General features: G+C 36.2%; 1 protein-coding gene across 1 annotated transcript in view; it reads left to right on the top strand.

Moving 5' to 3' along the window:
• Positions 1–12,476, top strand: part of SYT10 (synaptotagmin 10) — a 117,699-nt gene extending 105,223 nt beyond the window's left edge. The window contains exons 5-7 of the mRNA XM_027541702.1: positions 4,129–4,300; positions 8,055–8,184; positions 11,464–12,476. Coding sequence (XP_027397503.1) covers positions 4,129–4,300; positions 8,055–8,184; positions 11,464–11,535 — 374 coding nt within the window. The 3' untranslated portion in view covers positions 11,536–12,476. The remainder of the gene's footprint in view (positions 1–4,128; positions 4,301–8,054; positions 8,185–11,463) is intronic.
• The last annotated feature ends 13,055 nt before the right edge of the window (positions 12,477–25,531 follow it).

The raw sequence follows: 25,531 nt of genomic DNA, 5'->3' as shown, positions 1-25,531 counted from the left end.
ATATTCCTTAGACATCTTTTACACTAAAACATGTCCTCAAATAACTAAAAGACACATTATAATTTAGACTGGCTCCTGGTAAAATAGTGGATTTTCTCTGTTGTATTAAACACAGTGATCAGCTAATTCTTTTCTAGTTCATTCAATAAGAAGTCTTATTCTGTTGCCCCCAGTTATGCCATTTAATTATAAAACTGGTAATACAATAGGACATCAGTCATTCAGTTCAGTTGCTCAGTCATGTCCAACTCTTTGGGTCCCATGGACTGCAGCACGCCAGGCTTCCCTGTCTGTCACCAACAACGGAGCTTGTTCAAACTCATGTATATTAAGTTAATGAGGCCATCCAACCATCTCATCGTCTGCCATCCCCTTCTCCTCCTGCCTTCAACCTTTCCCAGAATCAAAATCTTTCTAATGAGTCAGTTCTTCCTATCAGGTGACTAAAGTATTGCAGCTTCAGCCTCAGCATCAGTCCTTCCAATGAATATTCAGGACTGATTTATTTCAGGATAGACAGGATGGATCTTCTTGCAGTCCAAGGGACTCTCAAGAGTCTTCTCCAGCACCACAGTTCAAAAACATCAATTCTTTGGTACTCAGCTTTCTTTATAGTTCAACTCTCACATCCATATGTGACTACTGGAAAAACCATAGCTTTGACTAGACAGACCTTTGTCAACAAAGCAATGTCTCTGCTTTTTAATATGCTGTCTAGGTTGTTCATAGCTTTTCTTCCAAGGAGCAAGTCACCTTGGCTGCAGTCACCATCTGCAGTGATTTTGGAGCCCCCCAAAATAAAGTCGGATACTGTTTCCATTGTTTCCCCATCTATTTGCTGTGAAGTGATGGGACCAGATGCCATGATCTTTGTTTCTTCAATGTTGAGTTTTAAGTCAGCTTTTTCACTCTCCTCTTTCACTTTCATCAAGAGGCTCTTTAGTTCCTCTTCACACTCTGCCATAAGGGTGGTGTCATCTGCGTATCTGAGGTTTTTGATATTTCTTCCAGCAATCTTGATTCCAGATTGTGCTTCATCCAGCCCAGCATTTCACATGATGTACTCTGCATGTAAGTTAAATAAGCAGGGTCACAATATACAGCTTTGATGTGCTCCTTTCCCAATTTGGAACCAGTCTTTTGTTCCATGTCCAATTCTAACTGTTGCTTCTTGACCTGCATACAGATTTCTGAGGTGGCAGATAAATTGTTCTGGTATTCCCATCTCTTAGAATTTTCCACTGTTTGTTAAAATGCATACAGTCAAAGGCTTTGGCATAGTCAATAAAGCAGAAGTAGATGTTTTTCTGGAACTTCCTTGATTTTTCGATGATCCAATTGATGTTGGCATTTGATTTCCAGTTCCTCTGCCTTTTCTAAGTCCAGCTTAAACATCTGGAAGTTCTCAGTTCATGTACTGCTGAAGTGTGGCTTGTAGAATTTTGAGCATCACTTTCCTAGCACGTGGGATGACTGCAATTGTGCTGTAGTTTAAACAATCTTTGATGTTGCCTTTCTTTGGGATTCAATGAAAACTGACCTTTTCCAGTCCTGTGGCCACTGCTGAGTTTTCCAAATTTGCTGGCATACTGAGTGCAACACTTTAACAGCATCATCTTTTAGGATTTGAAATATCTCAACTGTAGTTCCATCACCTCCACTAGCTTTGTTCATTGTGATGCTTCCTAAGGCCTACTTGACTTCTCAATCCAGGATATCTGGCTCTAGGTCAGTGATCATACCATCGTGGTTACCCTGGTCACTAAGATCTTTTCTGTATAGTTCTTCTGTGTATTTCTGCCACCTCTTAATATCTTCTGCTTCTGTTAGGTCCTTATCTTTTCTGTCCTTTAGTGTGCCCATTTTTGCATGAAATGTTCCCTTGGTGTCTCTAATTTTCTTTAAGAGATAGCTAGTCTTTTCCATTCTATTGTTTTCCTCTATTTCTTTGCATTGATCACTGAGGAAGGCTTTTTTATCTCTCCTTGCTATTCTTTGGAACTCTGTATTCAAATGGGTATATTTTCCCTTTTTTCCTTTGCCTTTAGGATCTCTTCTTCTCTTAGCAATTTGTAAGGTCTCCTCAGGCAACCATTTTGCCTTTATTTTTCTTGAGGATGCTCTTGATCATCACCTTCTATACAATGTCATGAACCTCTGTCCACAGTTTTCCAGGCACTCTGTGTATAAGATTTAACCCCTTGAATCTGTTTGTCACATCCACTGCATAATTAAGAGATTTGATTTAGGTCATACCTGAATGGTCTAGTGGTTTTCCCTACTTTCTTCAGTTTTAGCCTAAATTTTGTAATAAGGAGTTCATGATCTGAGCCACAGTCAGCTCCTGGTCTTGTTTTTGCTGACTGTATAGAGCTTTTCCATCTTCAGCTGCAAAGAAAATAATCAGTCTCATTTTGATATTGACCATCTGGTGATGTCCATGTGTAGAGTTGTCTCTTGTGTTCTTGGAAGTGAATGTTTGCTATGTGCAGTGTGTTATCTTGGCAAAACTCTGTTAGCCTTTGCCCTGCTTCGTTTTGTACTCCAAGACTAAACTTTCCTGCTACTCCAGGTATCTCTTGACTTCCTATTTTTGCATTCCTGTCCCTTATGATGAAAAATACATTTTTTTTGGATGTTAGTTCTAAAAGGTCTTGTAGATAATCATAGAACTGTTCAGCTTCTTTAGCATAAGTGGTTGGAGCATAGACTTGGGTTACTCTGATATTGAATGGTTTGCCTTATAAATGAATAGAGATCATTCTTTCATTTTTGAGATTGCACCCAAGTACTGCATTTTGGACTATTTTGTTGACTATGAGGGCTATTCCACTTTTTTCTAAGCGATTCTTGCCCGCAGTAGTAGATATAATGATCATCTGAATTAAATTCACCCATTCTGGTTCATTTTAGTTCACTGATTCATAAAGTGTCAATGGTCATTCTTGCCATCTTCTGTTTGACCACTTCTGATTTACCTTGATTCATAGACCTAACATTCCAGTTTCCTATGCAATATTGTTCATAGGAAGTCATCAGACATTGCTTCCATCACCAGTCACATCCACACCTGGGCATTGTTTTCACTTTGGCTCTGTCTCTCCATCTTTCTGGAGTTATTTCTCCACTATTCCAGTAGTATATTGGGCTCCTACCTAGCTGAGGAGTTCATCTTTCAATGTCTTATCGTTTTACCTTTTCATACTGTTCACGGGGTTTTCAAGGCAAGAATACTGAAGTGGTTTGCCATTCCCTTCTCCAGTGGACCACGTTTTTGTCAGATCTCTACACCATGACCCACCCATCTTGGGTGGCCCTACACGGCATGGCTCAAAGTTTCATTGAGTTAGACAAGGCTGTGTTCTATGTGATCAGTTTGGTTAGTTTTCTGTGATTGTGGTTTTCATTCTATCTGCTTTCCAATGGATAAGGATAAGAGGCTTGGGAAGCTTCCTGATGGGAGAGACTGACTGTGGGGGAATCTGGTTCTTGTTCTGATAGGTGGTGCCATGATCAATATATCTTTAATCCAATTTTCTGTTGGTGATCGGGGCTGTGGTCCTTTCCTGTTTTTTGGCCTGAGGTCAAACTATGGTAGTGGTAATGGCGATAATGGAGACTTCTTTCAAAAGGACTTATGCCTGCACTATTGTATTCAGTGTCCCTGACTCTGCAGCAGGCCACTGTTGACCGATGCTTTCTCCAGAGACTCTTGGACACACACATGCATGTCTGGCTCAGTCTCTTATGTGGACGCTACTCCTTTCTCTTGGATCCTGGTGGGCACAAGGTATTGTTTATGCGCTCCAAGAGTCTCTTTCCCCAGTCCTGTGGAAGTTCTGTAATCAAATCCCACTGGCCTCCAATGTCAAAGTCCCTGGGAGTTCTCAGTCCCTTTGCTGGATCTCCAGGTTGGGAAATCTGTTGTAGGTCCTAGAACTTTCTTAACAGTGCAAGAATTTCTTTGGTATAATTGAAACTACAGGACATAATATATCATTATAGGACATAATATACCACTATAGGGCATAATATACCACTTTTCTTATTTAATAAAATTAACCACAGTTTTTATTTGTGCTTTGTACTATTATTTGCATTTTATTAAAACTACCTTTCTATTGCTAGATCCTTATGTCAAAGTGTCTCTGATGTGTGAGGGTCGAAGATTAAAAAAGAAGAAGACAACTACGAAGAAAAACACTCTAAACCCTGTATACAATGAGGCAATTATTTTCGACATCCCTCCGGAGAATGTGGACCAGGTCAGCCTCTCCATTGCAGTCATGGATTATGATAGGTATGTTCATTTCTTTACTCACAGAGTAATTGCTACATTTAGTCATATGTGGACCAAATTCAGCTTTTCAGTTTATTTTCTGCTACAAGAATTTTAATTTAAATTGGAAAAGGGAAAAAATATTTATTCAAAATTTACTTTATTCTGTGCTATAACATTTCATTTTTCTTTTCCAAAGTACATCATTCTGAAGTTGAAGGACAGGTTACCTGAGTATTGTGACATAATGGGTGTGGAAGCTGTATGGGATACATTATAAGAAACACTTTTGTGAAGTTTTTAAAAATAGTAACAGCAGAAATTACAATCAATGGATTTTGCTTTTCCAAGTGGGCTGGAATATGAATATCATGATGCTTACCTGAGCTCTATCATTAATTAGCTGTGTAAAGGGCAAGTTTTCTCTTAAAGATTCACTTTTCCATTTTTGAAACATTAGTATAATGTGGAATTGTGAACAGTGAGTATTAAGAATTGAAGGTGAATATTGTCTATATTGTTATTGCCTTGAAGGTTTCACACTAATCTTAAATCATTGCTTTATGGATAGTTCTTCTAGCTCACACATTTTGATTACTTCTCCATTTATAAAATAAACAGGTAACTCCTGAGTAAAGCACTGAATCTTCTTCCTGTTGGAGCACCTACTCCTTCCTTATCTGAAATGTTGCCCTGCTCAGTTTATCTCATTTCATTCATGGTTTACAGCTCCGCTCGAGTCACCATTTCTGCGTCTTTCTTGGCTAATCAATCTCTTCTTCCTCTGAACTTGTGTTCCACTGAAGTTCCTTGCTATATAATTCTTCTTATTGTTTTCTCTTCATATTTATGAGGCTTTCAAAAATGAATCTTGTATATTTAAACTACAAAATTATCAGCACATAGATAGTGTCTTATTTTGTTCTAAAGATAACACAAGTGATACAGAATGCATACATATTCAGAGTGTCTATTTTGTATTATTATGTGAATGGTAGTAGACAGGACCCTATAACAGAGAAACATCAAAAATGGTATACTCTGGATGACAGCTAGAAAAATGAAGTACTGAAAGATAAGATGATTTATACTATCTATTTGAAGTTAGTTTATATCACAGATTATAGAAAAGCTGACAATGTTTAAAGAGAGAGAGAGAGAAAAATCTTGAATTTATAGTTGAAATGGCAAACTCTAAAAATATTACAGTGTTTCAATCAGAACCCCTTGTTCCACTTTATCAAAAAATTACTCCCATTGATTTCTCACAGCAAAGACTGCAGGTAGATACAACTGAGCATTTGTCACCCAAATGACTTTAGGGAAGTGGACCCTGACAATCTGTAAAATGAATTTTGAAAGTTATTTATAAATATATACTTTTGTGGGGACTTCATTTTAAAGGGAAAGATACTAAACATCAGTCCAGTTCAGTTCACTCACTCAGCCGTATCTGACTCTTTGTGACCCCATGGACGGCAGCACACAGGCTTCCCTGTCCATCACCAGTGACCAGAGTTTGCTCAAACTATGTTTTTCCTTATCTACCTTTTAGTCTGCTAATGACATTAATTCAATAGGTTGTAAACTCTTTGAAGGCAGTGACTTGTTTATTGTTTTATCCTCAGTGCCTAGGAAAAACCTGTGGCTCCTTTAAGAATCTAATAAATATTTGTTGCATACTGAGAAAGTGAATAATTGAATTAATGAATGCATCCTCAAGAATCCTCAATATCCTTAATTGTACAAAGGTGGGCACTATTTAATCATCTCCCAGTCCCTTCTGAAATTCAGTCGGTTCAGCTCAGTCATTCAGTAGTATCTTATTCTTTGAGACCCCATGGACTACAGCATGCCAGGCTTCCCTGTCCATCACCAACTCCCGGAGCTTGCTCAAACTCATGTCCATTGAGTTGGTGATGCCATCCAACCATCTCATCCTCTATTGTCTCCTTCTCCTCCTGCCTTTGAGCCTTCTAAGCATCAGCATCTTTTCTAATGAGTCAGTTCTTCGCATCAGGTGGCCAAAATATTGGAGTTTCAGCTTCAGCATCAGTCCTTCCAATGAATAGTCAGGACTGATTTCCTTTAGAATGGGCTGTTTGGATCTCCTTGCTGTCCAAGGGACTCTCAACAACACAGTTCAAAAGCATCAATTCTTCAGCGCTCAGCTTTCATTATGGTCCAACTTGTGCATTCATTCATAACTACTGGAAAAACCATTGCTTTGACTAGACAGACCTTTGTCGGCAAAGTAATGTCTCTGCTTTTTAATATGCTGTCTAGGTTGTTACATAGCTTTTCTTCCAAGGAGCAAGTGTCTTTTAATTCCATGGCTGCAGTCACCAGATGCAGTGATTTTGGACCCCCCCCCCCAAATAAAGTCTGTCACTGTTTCCATTATTTTCCTATCTATTTGCCATGAAGTGATAGGACCAGATACCATGATCTTAGTTTTTTGAATGTTGAGTTTTAAGCCAGCTTTTTCACTCTCCTCTTTCACTTTCATCAAGAGGCTCTTTAGTTCCTCTTTGCTTTCTGCCATAATACATCAGTTAATTACTACATCATTAATTAACTGTACAATTACTACATCAGTGACAGTGAGAAGTGCCCTAAAATCATCTCAAAAATCTCCTTAGAGTTTTCTGCCAAAATAATGCTAGAAAAAATGCCTTTAACTTGCATTCTGTTCTTGAGAAGCAGCTTACCCCATATGTGTTTGGGTCAACTCTTTTGATTCAAGGCTTCTATCTCTTACTAAGTGTACAGGCAGGCAGGTCCCTTCTGAATTTTTAACTTCTTTGTCTGCAAAAATGAACTGATAATAATGATATTCATGGTCATGATGTAAAGATTAAGTGAGTCAGTACATTTAAATTACTTAGAAAAGTGTCTCACACATAATAAGCTCTCAAAAACATTAACTGTCATATTATTTTGATTTATTGCTATGAAAACAAGGCATGAATAGAAAACAAGAATGTTCACTATGCTCTGATGCTATTCAGTAAGTTAAATGCCATGGTTCAAAATGTAGCCCTTCCCTGTTTAATTATTATACCAGTGGTAACATTCACTGACATATCATTTAGAATCAGTTAATTATGGTCATTTATACAAGCTCACTTATGGAACTCTTTATGAGTAATTTATGCATCATTATAAAACATTAAGCCCTTTGGGAAAAGGAGATTAGAGTTACATCACTTAAAGTTAATAGGTCTGCTTCCAAGAAAGAAATGCATCATATAGGTAAGGACCAAGTGGCATTTCTCATTCACACTCCTATTATTGTGAAATGTGCTTAATTTACAGAGCCCTAAAATAGTTTGGGTGTAGTCCTTTTAAAAATTCATTTTTGAATGCTGATCCTGCTCAGTGACTTCAGTTGTGTTCTACTTTTTGCGACTGTACTGATTGTAGCCTGCCAGGCTCCTCTCTCCAAGGGATTCTCGAGGCAAGAACACTGAAATGGGTTGCCATGCCCAATTTCAGGGGATCTTCCTGACCTAGGAATTGAACCTGCATCTTTCATATCTCCTGCATTGGCAGTTGGGTTCTTTACCACTAGAACCATCTGGGAAGCCCAATCTTGTTTAGTAAGTTTTAACTTGCTTAAGACTCTTCATTTGGCCTGAAGTAGTTTAATATGTAAAATTATCTAGAACTTATCACAAAATCTACTGTTTTAATTGTGCTTAAAATTCTGTTAAGGTGTGTGAAACTTATCTTTGAATATTGGAATGAAAGTAAAATATTCTCCAAATCATAGGGTAGGACACAATGAGGTCATAGGAGTTTGTAGAACAGGACTGGACGCCAAGGGTCTTGGGCGAGACCACTGGAATGAAATGTTGACCTATCACCGAAAACCAATAACACATTGGCACCCCTTGTTGGAGGTAAGCTTTGGACCTCTCTCACATCTACTCTTTTCTTTATCTCTTGTTTAAATATTATTTATCTGCTAACATTTCACTAACATTTTACATATTCACCTTTTTAAAAAAATAGCTATTTGCTCTTGTTTTTGTCCCATAGACTCAGTTATCCAGTATGCAAAATTCTGTATGTCTTGTTGGTTTTTTTAAATAACTAAATTTTCTTGAGCTTGGTATTCCTTTAGAGTAAGTCTGTAAAAACTGCAAATCTATTGTTTTCTCTACATAATCTGAAAACTTGTGTCATTAAGTGGTGGATGACAATCAAGTAAATTCATTATTACCTGGAAACTGAATTTTGTTGCTCCTCTTTTGTGAAAACAGCCACCTCATGTAAACTTCCCAAGAATCCCTAAATAAAGATGTCACTTAATATGTAAGGGAGGAGGTATATAGTTACTGGCTCTGTCCAGGAAGTAAAAAGTCTCACAGATTGTTTTTAAAAATATTGAGGCATCAGTTTGCCTAAGTTGAAAACCTGGCTCTGCTGTGTGACCACATATTGGAGAACCTTGGGCAAGACATAAACTTAAGTTTCTGTTATTACTACTTAATAGCAGTAAACATAGAGTAAAACTAGACAAACTGCTGACTATTAAGTACTTAACACAGAGTATAGCACAATGTTGTTCTAAATAGAACTAATATTAATAGTTATATTAACTAGAAGCAATATCAATACCAGTTTCTATCAGAACTTTTAGCCATGAAAGCAGATACACTGAATGTTGCCAGGTGAAGTGACTTTCTTTTCCAAAGACTGGAATATCTTGAAGAACCTCAAAATAAATTATTTATATGATCTAATTAGTTGTGAGTTGATAAGAGGTGAAATTTATGCAAAAATTTATGATAACCACACAGTAATAGTAAGTGAAGTATACATTGCTATTTCTCCCATGGATAAAATTCTACTTCTTATTCTGTCACTAAGCGTACATTGAATAGGAGAGACAGAGCAGTATAATTAACTAAATGTCATTGAGCCCTCGTTCTGTTCTCAGCTTGATCACAAAAATGTGACCTTGGCTGTGTTACTCAAGACATTATGGGAAAAATTCCATGAACACTATATAAACAGCACATACTCAGACATAGGAGGTGAAATGTCATCTTAGATAAATTATCTGCTTTATTACATTAATGTTCCAAATCTTTAACTCACTTCATCATTTATTGTAAATCATAAAAGACAGACATGCTATGCAAGTGCACATTCACACAGCACTTTCCCCTAAATAATAACTGAATAAGTCCTGAGAAGGTTGTTTCATTTCAACAACGTGTATTATCTGAAGTACATGCTACTGCTTAACTATTCTTTTCCTGATTCTCATCTTTGTTTTTACTTAGTTTGAAAAGTGATTATTAGGTCTAAGAATCTAGACATAAGAACAGAGTTTGCTAGGCAGAGTACTACACTGAAGGCAGACATGAATTCTAACCCTTGTCCCTCTAACTGTCTAATCCTGGGCAGACCAGGTGCTTTATCTGCAGCTAAATTTCTCTATATTTAGAAAATAGAGATGCACACCTCTGGGACTTCCCTGATTGTCCAGTGACTAAGACTCTGCATTCCCAATGCAGGGGCCTCAGGTTTGACCCCTGGTCAGGGAACTAGGCTCTACATGTGGCAACTAAGCATCCTCATTCCACAACCAAAGATCCTGAAGACCCAGCACAGCCAAAAAATTAATAAATATTTAAAAAAGAGAAATATGCGCTCTTACACAGTTTATAGGAATGATGTAGGGATAAGTGAGATAGTGTGATCAACAACTTTTAACTAATGAAAGGACAGATGTTTTATGACCCAAAGCATACTATAATTTCTTGGCTCACACAGTAAAGCATCTGTCTACAATGCTGGAGACCTGGGTTCAATCCCTGGGTCGGAAAGATCCACTGGAGAAGGAAATGGCAATCCACTCCAGTACTATTGCCTGGAAAATCCCATGGACAGAGGAGCCTGGTAGGCTACAGTACATGGGGTCGCAAAGAGTCGGACACGACTGAGCGACTTCACTTTCACTTTCAGTAAGTTGGGCATGCAGCAGTCCATGGGGTTGTGAAGAGTCGAACATGACTGACTGTTGTTTAGGGCAACTGAACAACAATAAGCAGTTATACATTTATATGATGAGGAAAAACTATGAAATAGGCATGAATTTGTGTGTGAAAACATAGGAGAACTTTTCAGTCATTGTAGGGTATATAGGAAGGATAAACATCAGAAGAAGATCCTAGATACAATTTTCTAGTTGCTAACTAGCAGAGGACAGGAGGGCTGAAAAGATTATGCAGAGGTAGTTTCTCCAGCATATAGCTCACTTTTTCTGACTTCTGCACCTGCATTCACTGGTCAAACAGAACATAGGGACTACAGACCTAAGAACTGGCTGGATTTTGAATTGTGGGAAAGTGCTGTGTGTGGAATTATGTGTTTTGTTGCCACAGCAGGGATTAAAATGAGAAGGGAACAATTACTCAAGAGCTGAATAAATTGGTAAGAAAGAGACTAAAACTTCACTTTGAAAATCTGTCTACTTCTACTTGGATATAAAAGTTTATCCTATTGTAATTAAATGTTTAAAATATACATAATATTTAGGGACTAGAAGAAATTATTCTTTATCCCTGTGGCTCCTATTTTCCAAACTCAGTCCTTCTCTTTAATTGCTTCTATAAAAATCACCTCCTGTCTTACAGCAAATGGAATGCAGGCTCTTGTGTCTTGAACCTTCTTGCTTTTACCCAACCTTAGAATGAAAGTGTTAGTTGCTCAGTTGTTTCCCACGATTCTTTATGGCCCCATGGACTGTAGCCCACCAGGCTCCACTGTCCATGGAATTCACCAGGCAAGAATACTGGAGTGGGTAGCCATTCCCTTTGCCAGGGATCTTCCCAACCCAGGGATCAAACCTGGATCTCCTACATTGTAGGCAGATTCTTTGCCATCTGAGCCTAATAGTCTAAAACTAATAGTCTGTGATAGAATGTGAAATGAATCTGCAGTTTCCCTGCATGTCATCTATGTACCATGCTCTGCCTACATTTTTGTGAGATGTTTGTGTCCCCTCACGCCACCTGAGAAGGTGAGTTATGAAGGTCATGGGGAGTTATGTATATCTTCTCTTCAGAGACTAGCATATCATGGGTGTGAATATTCACTATTAAAAGGTAACAACAATTACCCACTTTATTATTTTTTTTGTACATTATAAAATTATTATCTTTCAGTTACCTGGCCGGGCGACCAGTTTTGATAGTCAAGGATCCTGTCCATCTCCCAAGCCAACTTCCACACCATAATGCTTCCAAAATAATGTCATTATAATGAGGACCCAGGACTATGTACTCACCAAATTAGAAAAAAAAAGTGGAAGATTTTATTTCCTCATTTGAAATACATCCTGATAACAAACAAAATATTGTGTAAATTTTATTTGCTTTTATTGTCTGTTTACTGACTTTGAACATCTTAATATATTTTACTTGAATACAAATGGTCTTTACTTACATAAGGCATTTTATTATTTGTGTCATATGCCAATTAGCAGAAAAACTGTTTTTAATAAATTGTAAATTCTCTGAATAAGCAAATAATACATTTTTGAAAATAATCCATACTTATCTAAAATTAAATATAGTTAATGCTGCTATTGTGTAAAGTAGCACATGTCATATATGTATGGTTTTGACTTTGTTAAAATTATGTTCATTTCCAGTTGTGTATATGGTTCTATATAAACCTTAATGGAAAATGTGAGCTTTAGTCACTGCATTAAATAATCAAATTAATATAATTTATTAATTTACTTATTATTTATTCTTTCATTCTCAACAAAATCTTTTCTTGGTGAAGTTTGGTTTTTGCTAAACTCTAAACTTTTTCTGTCAAGCTTATTCTTTAAGATATAGAGAAAACACTATAATTTGAAGATCCTCTCTGGGTATACATTTAAGAATATTTAGTAGCTGGCAAATGGAGATTGAGCCATTTGGGCTACTATTTCATACTGTCTTAAAGTTACTAGTTCAAATATCTGTAGCACTGTTTGATATTTAAAAAATTCTATTATTCGTATTCTCAAATGTAGCATTAGTATTCCTAAATGAATAGAATCAGAACTCATGAGGTTCTCAAGTACTACAACATGTTTATTTTGTGACATAAAGTTATCACATGGATCCTGTATTCCTGATAGACATACTGACACCAAAGTTACAATAAATCTCTGTGCTTATTGCCATTTGGATTGTACACAGTGATAGTGACTTTTAAACTCAAACAGAAGCTAATCTTTAGAAATGGGTATTTTCTTAAAGAAAAAAATTACTTATTTTTCAGCAAATTATAAAATTATAAATAATTCAACTTCAACATCTAATAAAAAACAAATAATTCTTAAGGCACAGACCCACAGTCTTTTGTGAAAGGTTTTGTCCTCATAAGAATCAAGAATCAGGCCACTAGTTGTAAAAACAATGCAATGTTTTTGCAGAACTTTCCTTTAAATCATGTCAACTTTTTATTGTCATGTTTCTGGGCCCTATTAGAATATATCTATATTGAATGACCCCAGCCTTACTTTTGAGATGTGTATTGTGTATGTTTCAAGCTTATCCAAAGACAGAAGGTTAAATCCAAATCTTCTCCCCCTCCCCCACCCCCCAAAAAGCAAGAAAATCTGCAGTTAGGCCTTAAAAACAGATTCATCAGAATGAGAAAAAAAAATTTTTTTTTTCTTTAATAGAAAATTATTTAATTAGTATACATGTGTTCCCCATCCTGAACCCTCCTCCCTCCTCCCTCCCCACACCATCCCTCTGGGTCGTCCCAGTGCACCAGCCCCAAGCATCCAGCATCGTGCATTGAACCTTGACTGGCACCTCGTTTCATACATCTGGAGCCTATTATACAGAGTGAAGTAAGCCAGAAGGAAAAACACCAATACAGAATGAGAAAATTTTATCAGCAGTTGCAAAATTTTGATTTTAGTAAAATCCCTTGTTTCTAAATATTAAAATTAGGTTTCAAAGTCTTGAGATTTTGTATGTTGGCACCTCTCATATGATGGTATTACCATTAATTAAGATGTAACTATTTTACAAATTAATATTTTTAAGTCATACATAATTCCCTAAAATTTTTCAAAACTACTTGTGGCATCTCAATGAAAACAAGTATTCCTGGCTAACATTTTCTGATTTAAAACTAAAGAAACCTTACCAAGCCTAAAAGAACCACTTGCTATAGACAATATGACTGAAGATGACACTTCTATTTTGTAATTCTTTGTTTTATTGGAAAATAAAATTGTCAAATGAGAAGACTCTTAATAAAAATAACATGTTCAAAGACAATTGTTTATAGGCATAGCTGCAGCTTACAATTAATTAGTAACTATATTTCCTTAGTATGGTAATTTTTTTTCACCTAAAACCTACTTAAGGATTTTTATTCATGCTTTTCTTTGCCTCCTATGTAGAAATAGTCAGTGTTTACAGTAAAAAACACAAACAACCAGCCAACTAGGAGACTTTAATGTGGCCATTGTGGACTAAAAGTTTAAGATAATTTTTTTTTAAATTATTGTTTCCTAGGGATTAGAATAAACATACCAGGACTGACCATTTGCTAATCCTTGAGAGATTAAAGGGAGAAAATTCATAACAGATTTTAAATGCATGATTTAAAATGGTGTGAAAGTATTAGTTGCTCAGTCATGTCCAACTCTTTGCAACCCCATTGACTATAGCCTGCCAGGCTTCTCAGTCCATGGAATTCTGCAGGCAAAAATACTGGAGTGGGTTGCCTTTCCCTTCTCCAGGGAATCTTCTTGACCCAGAGACTGAATCCAGGTCTCCTGCACTGCAGGCAGGTTCTTCACTGTCTGAGCCACCGTAGGATTTTCAATATAGTACATCCTACTCTGCACAGTCACACATCCATACAAACATAACTTATCCTCTTTCTACTTATGGTTAAAGATGCAGTGTTTTTCATTTCAATATTTAAAGTAAGGTTTGCTGTTACAGATATTCTCCACTAATTTGTGTGAAAGACCACATTTTAAGAACCACACTGATGCATGATGAAGTTGCAGTTTAGGTATATAATGGATACCTAATTCTAGGGACTTGCCAAACATAAATCTAAGAAAAAGAAACATGTTGATTAGTTAGCGTAACAACACTGATGTTCTTTTTGTTTTTTATTTTGTTTATTCATTTGCTTATTTTACACTAAATAATCAGGGGAATGAGGAAATTGAGTATAAAAAAGCACAGATGTTTGTGGAGTATATAATCATTCTCTTGCAAAATTCTGAACAGTTGATGCTTTTTTTAACCACAGTTTCTTAACATTTTTATTGACAATTTAAAATTTTTGTCAGGCCAGTCCTATTTCTGGCACTTTATTTAATATATAAAACTTATGACATTAATACATTAACAATTCATTTAAAAAACTCAGCAGGACTAGTAATGGGGAACTAGGGACAGAACACAGAACCAAGCACCCACTATCTTACGCAATTTTTGAGAGTTTATGTACATTCTAGTTACTGCAGGGAGCTCACAACTGATTGATACTGACTCAGGTATTAGATACAAAATATGTATTTTGAATCTATCTGATTGTGATATTTAATTGACACCTGTACTTATTCTCCTGTAATGTTTGCTATTTTAAAACTTGCACAATGCAATAAAAAGCTGTCAATCCCTTAAAAATGGGATTAAAATCCCATTTAATAATTAATTGCTTCAAAAATGAAAAAGCCAAACTTTCACTTCTTTCTCAACTTTTACTATCTATGAAACAAAATATAACTTATTTCAGAATGAGTCATCAAAAGAGCCAGAGACTGTTGCAAATAAAGTGACACAAAATCTTAACATTGAAAGCATGGCTATTTCTTTACCTCTTTAAAAAGAATACTTGATATTTTCTCAGGTATATTTTCATGGAATGGAGTTCCATATGATTTTTTTGCCACTTTAGTTGCAATCATGGCCAAATAATTTAATTACCTGATAATTAAAAAAAGAAAGAAAGAAAACTAGAGTTGATGAGGATTTAAGAAAATCGTCTTCCAGCAAATCTGTTCTTGAAGCAGCTCTGGCTGTTCTGATATACTTTAATTGATTTAAGAATTTATAGTTTGTAGTGGAGAAGGCAATGGCACCCCACTCCAGTACTCTTGCCTGGAAAATCCCATGGATGGAGGAGCCTGGTGGGCTGCAATCCATGGGGTCGCTAAGAGTCAGACACAACTTCACTTTCACTTTTCACTTACATGCATTGGAGAAGGAAATGGCAACCCACTCCAGTGTTCTTGCTTGGAGAATACCAGGGATGGGGGAGCCTGGTGGGCTGCTGTCTTTGGGGTCGCACAGAGTCGGACACGACTGAAGTGACTTAGCAGCAGCAGTTTGTAGGCTAGGAATTGATTGCTACCAATAAGAAATGATACAAAAGCATAGAAAGTGAAGTTAATTAAATTAAGAATCTATGTAACTAAATGACAATTGAACGCAGATGTTAAAGCTTATGGAAATAAAGACATTGAATGCAAAATTAAATGTTTTTTTTAAATTAAATGTAATTTAACTTTTAGGAGAAATAAAATTCTCTAATACTATTCAAAAAACCCATGATAACAGCATTTTAATACTTACTAGAAGACGTGGCTCAGGATATGATTCATCTGAACCTACTAAGACCCATTATTTAAAAGAAAATAGTGAATGCATATTTTATATGCAAAAGAGTGCTAATATTTCCAATATGTTATTCAGTGATAATCTCTTAGGTAAGAATTCTGTTTTTCATTAAAAAAAACTTTTCCTCTATTTGCTCAATCATATGTTAAGTGAATAGTAATTTAATAAAAGATGCATTGGTAACACTCGCCATCTGTCAATGACAGTTAATCAAAAAGATGTACATTTGAGCCACAGCAACTTGTTCTCAGTTCAAGTGTTTTCTCATCAAGGCAAAAACATGTTTTTATTACCACTTTGTTCATCATGAAGATTGGTAACCAGGGTTTGACTTAATAGCATAATAGTATTATGATATCATGACCTTAAAAAGAAAGCATAAACAGCTGAGGTGGGACTTAAGGATTTATTGAATGCAAACATTTTGGATATTAGAAATAGTGATTGAAAAACATAAGTAGAAGATATAAAGGAGAAGATAGGCTTCTTCATGCTTGAAATGATTTAAATACACTCTTAAAAGAAGACTTGATTATACTAATCCTATTTTATTTATTCTGAAACACTGGAAATGACTTCTATTCAATGGATCTAAATATGCAAATAGTAATTGCATGGAAATGTTTTAACCTCCAATTGTCAGTGATTTCTTTGAAGCTCAACTGGGTCATGAATGCTCTCTCCAAAGAACAAACTATGGCCCGATTTTGTCATAAAAGGGTAAAAATGGACCACTGTCTTCAGAAATTTTGTTATGAGTTGCATCAGCTATACGCAGAATCTATTTACTGTATGGGATGCTGAATTTCAATTATTCGAGATCATAATTTTGTTTCCTCAAAAACAATGTATGGGATAACAGTGCACATTATAAAAATGAGTCAAAAATTGTTCAGAGAAATAATTCCCAATGCTGAAAAGTTAATGCATTGGATTTTCATTTTTGTTATCTTTTCAAAATTGTTTTATTATTTTCCCAGTCTAAACATCCATACAGAGTTATATTTGACTATGACTTTGCTATAGAATAAAGTTTGTGAACCTAAAAAAACAACCTAAGGCTATGTACAAACTGGTCACAGACTGATTCCCCATGAAAATTTCATGGTTTATTCTATTTGTATCCATTTAGACCATTTTGCTAATTTTATTATATATATTTTTGTTTTTTTCTTTTAAAAGACCCTTTAAGCTTTCCATATAGAAGCATAGTAATCCCTAATGTGAATAGCTTCATAAATTCTATCACAGCATAAGAAAGCAGGTAGACAAACTCTAAAATATAAGATATTTACATTTAAAGTTTTTATAAACAAAAAGTCCAACTTGAATTTGCATTAACTTTTTGGACTTTTCCAACTGAGAGAAATAATTGGGTTCATCTGCAAAATCTAGATAAGTTTTAGAACACATGAAGTGAGATCTTCATTGAAGAAAGAAGAAGTCAATATAGAAAAGAAATTTCTCACATTGTAAATACAATGATTCCACTAATGAGCAGTCCAAGATAATTTGCCAGTTATTCTAAGCTGGCAGAAGACATGAAACTTCTTCATTTCATATATATCATTGAATAATTTATATCCATTATATTTGACATTTTTTGGTATCCTTCAGTCATTGTTGATGTGGTGGCTTTTTAACTGAAGTTTGTGATATAATATATAGCTATTGTTCAAATAGATTTCTCTGAGTCTGTATAATAGAACAAAAATTTTAAAATCTTTTGAAATTCATGTTTCTGGCTTTTGTATATGGTAACCAGCCATTTGTGAAACGACAACATATAATTGTATTACTTAGAACAAATGTTTTGCAACCACCTTTAAAACATGTTAAATAGTTCAGTACTTTTACGTCTTCTTTAAAATGTGTGAACATATTTGTCAGGTTCAGATGAATTATGAAGCAATGAAACCTCAAAGCTGTTGTAAAGTCTATGATTACTTTTATAAAAGAAAATGGAAAAGAACTTAAAATATAATTTTATTGTTTCATATGTATTTTGAAAAATAAAGTGATTAGAAATTATTTTTCTTGATATTGAAGAAAATATCTTTTTCAGATTTAGAGACCTTTAAATTGCTGTCTTTCTTTAACAGTCATTATTTTTGGCATTCATTAGAGAGCAGAGTAATTCATTTATCAATAATTCAGTAGGTGAAGCAACTTAATGTCTTTAAAACCTCACTTAATTCTTATCATTATTTTAATAAAATTATGAACTTAAGATCTTGGATTGTTTCCATATGGAATAATAAAAAAAAAAAAACATGAATCAGATGTAAGAAGAGGTAAATGCCATTTACACGTACTAGCTACATTTGTTTCATCTGCAAAATATCCCTATAAATACATTATCAGATGATCTAGTAGTTGGGCAATACCAGTTATATTGTTTCTCTTTCCTTCATATTTTCATAAATAATCAGTATTTTCTTAAGGAATGTACCCATAGCAACAAATTTTAGACAATCAACACAGCACTGACTCAAAGGAAATTATAAACCAAATGCTCTATATTTGGTTTTGTTTAAGACAAAACTTAGTCAAATGGCCACTCTTAAAGATATTTTGTGTTTCTAAATGTCTCCCCAGGAAGTTTTTATATTTAATTTTGGGCTAAATTAAAATTTATATTTCCACTAACAATATACGAGAATTTCCAGTTAACCTTGTCAATACATGACGTAATTATTATTTGAAGCTTTGCCAATTTAAACACAACTAAAATGATATTTCATCAGTGTTTTAATTTTATTTCTTTTTTAATCAGGTGGTATTCATAATTTTTCATAAATTTTGATTGGAAATTTGAATTTTATTGCTTAATATTTCCTCATTCTTTTGTTGAAATTGACTTCCTCATTCAATTTTAGAAGCTTCTTTTCCCCTTAATGTAGACATATTCTTCATATGACCACATCTCAAATTAATTTCCATTCTGCAGAGCTAAAGGCATTTAATGCTAGATTATAATCTGTAAAGGTAGTTTATACAAGCTATACAAGTGAAAAATATATAGTAAAATATATATGAGAAATTAAAAGTGCAATCAAAAGTCACCATGTTTTTATTATAAAGCATAAGATGTTATGTTGACAAGGTTCTAGATCATTTTGTGCTGTCACTGCCAGTGTTTCTAAAAGAATTTGAAGGCATCCATTTTATGGATAAACCATTATTTCTTATGTTTTAACTAATTTTTGTGCTGGGTTTTGGACAGTTTCAAAACTATCCACTTTCATAAATTAATACAGAACAAGGGACAATATACCCATTAATGTCTACAGAAAATTAAACCAAAAATCTGAACAGTACCTATGAAAACATACAACAGTTTATGTGTTTTTTTTAAACTCAGTTTTCCTTCAAATGAAAAAAACATTATCCAAATTTCCACCTACAAGTATAAATTATGTAGACGGAGTCAATTCCAACTATGAATCCACTTAATGAGTCTAATTGTTTAGCTTGTGTGCATTTCATGAGCAACATTTATGTTTGGGGGTAATGCTTGTTTGTTTTTTAAAAATTTCAAAACACATATGACTGAAAATTGTACCTTTTCAGCCTTGAGTCACTAGAATTGAATCAGTGACAGGAACTTAAACCAGAAAGAAAAGAAACTAATAAATAATCATACAGATGGCTGATAAACACATGAAAGATGCTCAACATCACTCATTATTCAGTTCAGTTCAATTTAGTCTCTCAGTCATGTCCGACTCTGCGACCCCATGGACTGCAGCATGCTGAGCCTCCCTGTCCATCACCAACTCCCAGAGTTTACTCAAACACATGTCCATTGAGTCAGTGATGCCATCCAACCATCTTCTCCTCTGTCATCCCCTTCTCCACCCACATTTAGTCTTTCCCAGCATCAGTCAGTCAGTCAGTCAGTTCAGTTGCTCGTCGTGTCCGACTCTTTGTGACCCCATGAACCGCAGCATGCCAGGCTTCCCTGTCCATCACCAATTCCCAGAGTTTACCCAAACTCAGGTCCACTGAGTCAGTGATGCCATCAACCATCTCATCCTCTGTTGTCCCCTCCTCCTCCTGCCTTCAATCTTTTGCAAAATCAGGGTCTTTTCAAATGAGTCAGCTGTTCGCATCAGGTGGTCAAAATATTGGAGTTTCAGCTTCAACATAAGTCCTTCCAATGAACACCCAGGACTGATTTCCTATAGGATGGACTGATTGGATCTCCTTGCAGTCCAAGGGACTCTCAAGAGTCTTCTCCAACACCACAATTCAAAAGCATCAATTCTTCGGTGCTCAAATTTCTTCACAATCCAACTCTCACATCCATACATGACCACTGGAAAAACCATGGCCTTGCCTAGACAGACCTTTGTTGGCAAAGTAATGTCTCTGCTTTTCAATATGCTATCTAGGTTGGTCATAACTTTACTTCCAAGGAGTAAGCGTCTTTTAATTTCATGGCTGAAATCACCATCTGCAGTGATTTTGGAGCCCCCCCACCCAAAAAAAAGTCTGACACTGTTTTCACTGTTTCCCCATCTATTTCCCATGAAGTGATGGGACCAGATGCCATGATCTTCATTTTCTGAATGTTGAGCTTTAAGCCAACTTTTTCACTCTCCTCTTTCACTTTCATCAAGAGGCTTTTTAGTTCCTCTTCACTTTCTGCCATAAGGGTGGTGTCATATGCATATCTGAGGTTATTGATACTTCTCCTGGCAATCTTGATTCCAGCTTGTGCTTCTTCCAGCCCAGTATTTCTCATGATGTACTCTGCATATAAGTTAAATAAGCAGGGTGACAATATACAGCCTTGACGTACTCCTTTTCCTATTTGGAACCAGTCTGTTGTTCCATGTCCAGTTCTAACTGTTGCTTCCTGATGTGCATATAGGTTTTTCAGGAGGCAGATCAGGTGGTCTGGTATTCCCATCTCTTTCAGAATTTTCCACAGGTTATTGTGATCCACACAGTCAAAGGCTTTGGCATAGTCAACAAAGCAAAAATAGATGTTTTTCTAGAACTCTCTTGCTTTTTTGATGATCCAGCGGATGTTGGCAATTTGATCTCTGGTTCCTCTGCCTTTTCTAAAACCAGCTTGAACATCTGGAAGTTCGTGGTTCACATATTGTTGAAGCCTGGCTTGGAGAATTTTAAGCATTACTATACTAGCGTGTGAGGTGAGTGCAATTGTGCAGGAATTTGAGCATTCTTTGGCATTGCCTTTCTTTGGGATTGGAATGAAAACTGACCTTTTCCAGTCCTGTGGCCACTGCTGAGTTTTCCAAATTTGCTGGCATATTGAGTGCAGCACTTTCACAGCATCATCTTTTAGGATTTGAAATAGCTCTACTGGAATTCCATCACCTCCACTAGCTTCGTTTGTAGTGATGCTTTCTAAGGCCCACTTGACTTCACATTCCAGGATGTCTGGCTCTAGGTGAGTGATCACACCATCATGATTATCTGGGTCATGAAGATCTTTTTTGTACAGTTCGTGTATTCTTGCTACCTCTTGTTAATATCTTCTGCTTCTGTTAGGTCCATACCATTTCTGTCCTTTATTGAGCCCATCTTTACATGAAATGTTCCCTTGGTATCTCTAATTTTCTTGAAGAGATCTCTAGTCTTTCCCATTCTGTTGTTTTCCTCTATTTCTTTGGATTGATCACTGAGGAAGGCTTTCTTATCTCTCCTTGCTATTCCTTAGAATTCTGCATTCAGATGCTTATATTTTTCCTTTTCTCCTTTGCTTTTCGCATCTCTTCTTTTCAGTTATTTGTAAGGTCTCCTCACAATGAGGTATCATCTAACACTTGTCAGAATGGCCATCATCAAAAAGTTACAAACAACAAGGCTGAAAAGGGTATAGGGAAAAGGGAACCCTCTTACATTGTTGGTGGAAATGTAGACTAGTACAACCACTATGGAAAAAAGTGTGGAGATTCCTTTAAAAATCTGGGAATAGAACTGCCATACAACCCAGCATTCCCATTGCTGGGCATATACTCTGAAGAAACCAGAATTGAAAGAGACACACATACCCTAATATTCATTGTATCACTTTTACAATAGTTAGGACATGGAAGCAACCTAGATGTTCATCAGCAGATGAATGGATAAAGAAGTTGTGGTACCTATACACAATGGACTATTACTTAGCTATATAAAGGAACTTGTCTGAGTCAGTTCTGATGAGGTGGAATAACCTGGAGCCTGTTATACAGAATGAAATAAGCCAGAAATAGAAAGACAAATACTGTATATTGACACATATATGTGGAATTTAGAAAGATGGTACTGACAATCCTACATGTAGGGCAGCAAAGGAGACACAGATGTAAAGAACAGACTTTTGGACTCAGTGGGAGAAGGTGAGGATGGGATGATATGAGAAAGTAGCATTGAAACATGTACATTACCATATGTAAGCTAGATGACCAGTACAAGTTTGATCCATAAAGCAGGGCACCCAAAGTCAGGGTTCTGGGACAACCCAGAGGAATACGATGGGGAGAGAAGTAGGGGGGTTTCAGGATTGGGGGAACACATGTATACCTGTGGCAAATTCATGTTGATGTATGCCAAAAATCAGCACAATATTGTAAAGTAATTATCTTGCAATTAAAACAAATAAATTAATTTCTTAAAAAAGAATTATATTTGAGAACACAAACAGGTCACCTAATCACACAACTTCTAGAGGCATTGATCACACTCACACTCACATAACCCCTTAAATTAGTGAATAACAAGGGAGAAGTATATTGAAAGCTATAGAGGTACCTTAACTAGAAAAAGTAATTACAAGCTAGAGTCAAGAATTAGGGAGATTCTTTTTTTTAATAGTGGAGCACAGCTTTGAATACAAGGTAAACTCATTCTTAAATCTGAGCTTTTATTCTCTGCTGCTGCTGCTGCTGCTAAGTCGCTTCAGTTGTGTCCGACTCTGTGCGACCCCATAGACGGCAGCCCATCAGGATCCCCCGTCCCTGGGATTCTCCAGGCAAGAACACTGGAGTGGGTTGCCATTTCCTTCTCCAATGCATCAAAGTGAAAAGTGAAAAGTGAAAGTGAAGTCGCTCAGTCGTATCCGACTCTTAGTGACCCCATGGACTGCAGCCCACCAGGCTCCTCTGTCCATAGGATTTTCCAGGCAAGAGTACTGGAGTGGGGTGCCATTGTCTTCTCCGTTTATTCTCTACATATCATGAAATATAAAATCTAATATTTAATGTAACTGTGTTGGGTCTCAGTTGTAGCACACGGGACATTTGTTGAGGGCATTTGGGATCTTTCACTAGGCTTGAGGGCTGTCTAATTGTGGCATTCAGGCTTAGTAGCTCCATGGCATGTGGGATCGTAGTTCCCAAACCAGCGAATTAACCTGCATCCCTTGCATTGCAAGGCAGATTCTTAACCACTAGACCACCAGGGAAGTCCGTATACAATTTTAAAATATTTTTACATTTGCTGTTTCTTGATTCTTATCCAAGTCATGTGGGTTTTATCACTCCCATTTAACAAAGATGGCAATTGTGGTTAAAAGAAATTACAAGAAATCCCAAGGTCACATAGTAGACGGTGGAACTGGGCTTCGAATCTAGATCTTTGGCCTCTAAGCTAGAAGTATAAGCAACATGATGCTTTTTCAGTTTAACACTAAAAATACAGCTAATTGGATTTTTTTTTTTTTTTTTTGCCTCTTTAGATAAACCACCAAGACCAAAGATGGGTAAACGTTCTTGACCTTTACTCATCTCTAAATTGAGATCAGTTGTATCTGCCTGATCTACCAATTAGTTAATGTTTCTGTCATTTTTACAACATGTAAATCACTATGAACATCAGTAGATACTAGTTTTGTTACCAACATCATTCTGATCATTAACACCTATAACCATGGATAGGGTAAATATTTTTAAGAAGCCTAAGATAGGAATATGTGGGGATCAGTTTGTTAAGGAAAAGGAACTCCCTTTAGATATTGAATCAACCCTGACCTAACAATAAAAGAGCAAAGAAAGAAAGAGAAAGAGCATAGACTCCCACTAAAAATATCTCAGGCTTCTCAGGTGGCTCAGAGGTATAGAATCTGTCTGCCAATGCAGGAGACACAAGTTTGATCCCTGGGTTGGGAAGATCCTCTGGAAAAGAAAATGGCAGCCCACTACAATATTCTTGACTTGGAAGTCCCATGAACAGAAGAGCCTGGTGTGCTGCCAGCCATGGGATTGCAAAAGAGTCGAATGTGACTTAGTGACTAAACAACAGAATGATATCTCATTTAAAAAGTATTTTTTCCATTGATATGATTCTGATTTAGGCCACGACCCCTCTTATCTGCATTTTATAAATCTTGATAAGTGGTTTAGAAGCCTCCAGATTCTCATAGTTGGAGGCGGGGAGGAAACATGTATGTGTACTGTTGAGAATAATAGTGTAAAAAAAGAAAACATAATACAAGGAAGGGATATAGAATTCCTAAATCAATGACTGTACATGAGTAGAGGTTTAACACACCCATGAACTTTTTGGAGCACAGGGAATTCAGGTAGGAGCACAAGTAGCTCAATTTGCTGTCAGATCTTTTAGCTACAGGTGATGGTCAGTTAGTAGATGTGGTGCTGGGATCTGGGAAAATTCTCCCTTGAATTTCAGTATTCTCAGTGAATAAGAAAGCAAGGGTGTCAGCTGAGAGAGAAGGCCACAGGGGAAGTCTGAGAATGGAAGATGTGAGAAAGTCTTCAAGGATAGTGTAGGGTTGAGCAACCTAGTAAAAGGTACTGATTACTAGGCATAATTAAGGGAATACCTTTAAGTTTGTGGCATGAATTTAATAGAAACAATGAATGTAGGTATGTGTTTTTCTCCAGACATGTTCAGTTTCAGAGATATAGGAGCAAAATTTTAATGGAATAGTGATAATATGAATGATCTGGAAAGGCAGGAGATAGTGATCCAAGAGCAGAGTGCATAAAATTTATATAATAGAAGAGTTGCAGTTATTCATGTTTTTGTGAGGAAAAAAATCATAGAAAAATGAATTTTGACCACTTAAAGTCAAAATAAAGATGAAAGAACTGCAGTCCGTAAAACATAGTAAACAGATTGATTTAAAATAATTCATTCAAAACAACTAATCTCAAAAATATACAAGCAACTCCTACAGCTCAACTCCAGAAAAATAAATGACCCAATCAAAAAATGGGCCAAAGAACTAAATAGACATTTCTCCAAAGAAGACATACAGATGGCTAACAAACACATGAAAAGATGCTCAACATCACTTATTATCAGAGAAATGCAAATCAAGACAACTATGAGGTACCATTTCACACCAGTCAGAATGGCTGAGATCCAAAAGTCTACAAGCAATAAATGCTGGAGAGGGTGTGGAGAAAAGGGAACCCTCTTACACTGTTGGTGGGAATGCAAACTAGTACAGCCACTATGGAGAACAGTGTGGAGATTCCTTAAAAAACTGGAAATAGAACTGCCTTACAATCCAGCAATCCCACTGCTGGGCATACACACTGAGGAAACCAGAAGGGAAAGAGACACGTGTACCCCAATGTTCATCGCAGCA

Source organism: Bos indicus x Bos taurus, chromosome 5, assembly GCF_003369695.1.
Source record: "Bos indicus x Bos taurus breed Angus x Brahman F1 hybrid chromosome 5, Bos_hybrid_MaternalHap_v2.0, whole genome shotgun sequence".
Taxonomy (NCBI): domain Eukaryota; kingdom Metazoa; phylum Chordata; class Mammalia; order Artiodactyla; family Bovidae; genus Bos; species Bos indicus x Bos taurus.
Note: the sequence above shows the minus strand (reverse complement) of the source record. Positions and strands in the feature narration are given on the sequence as shown.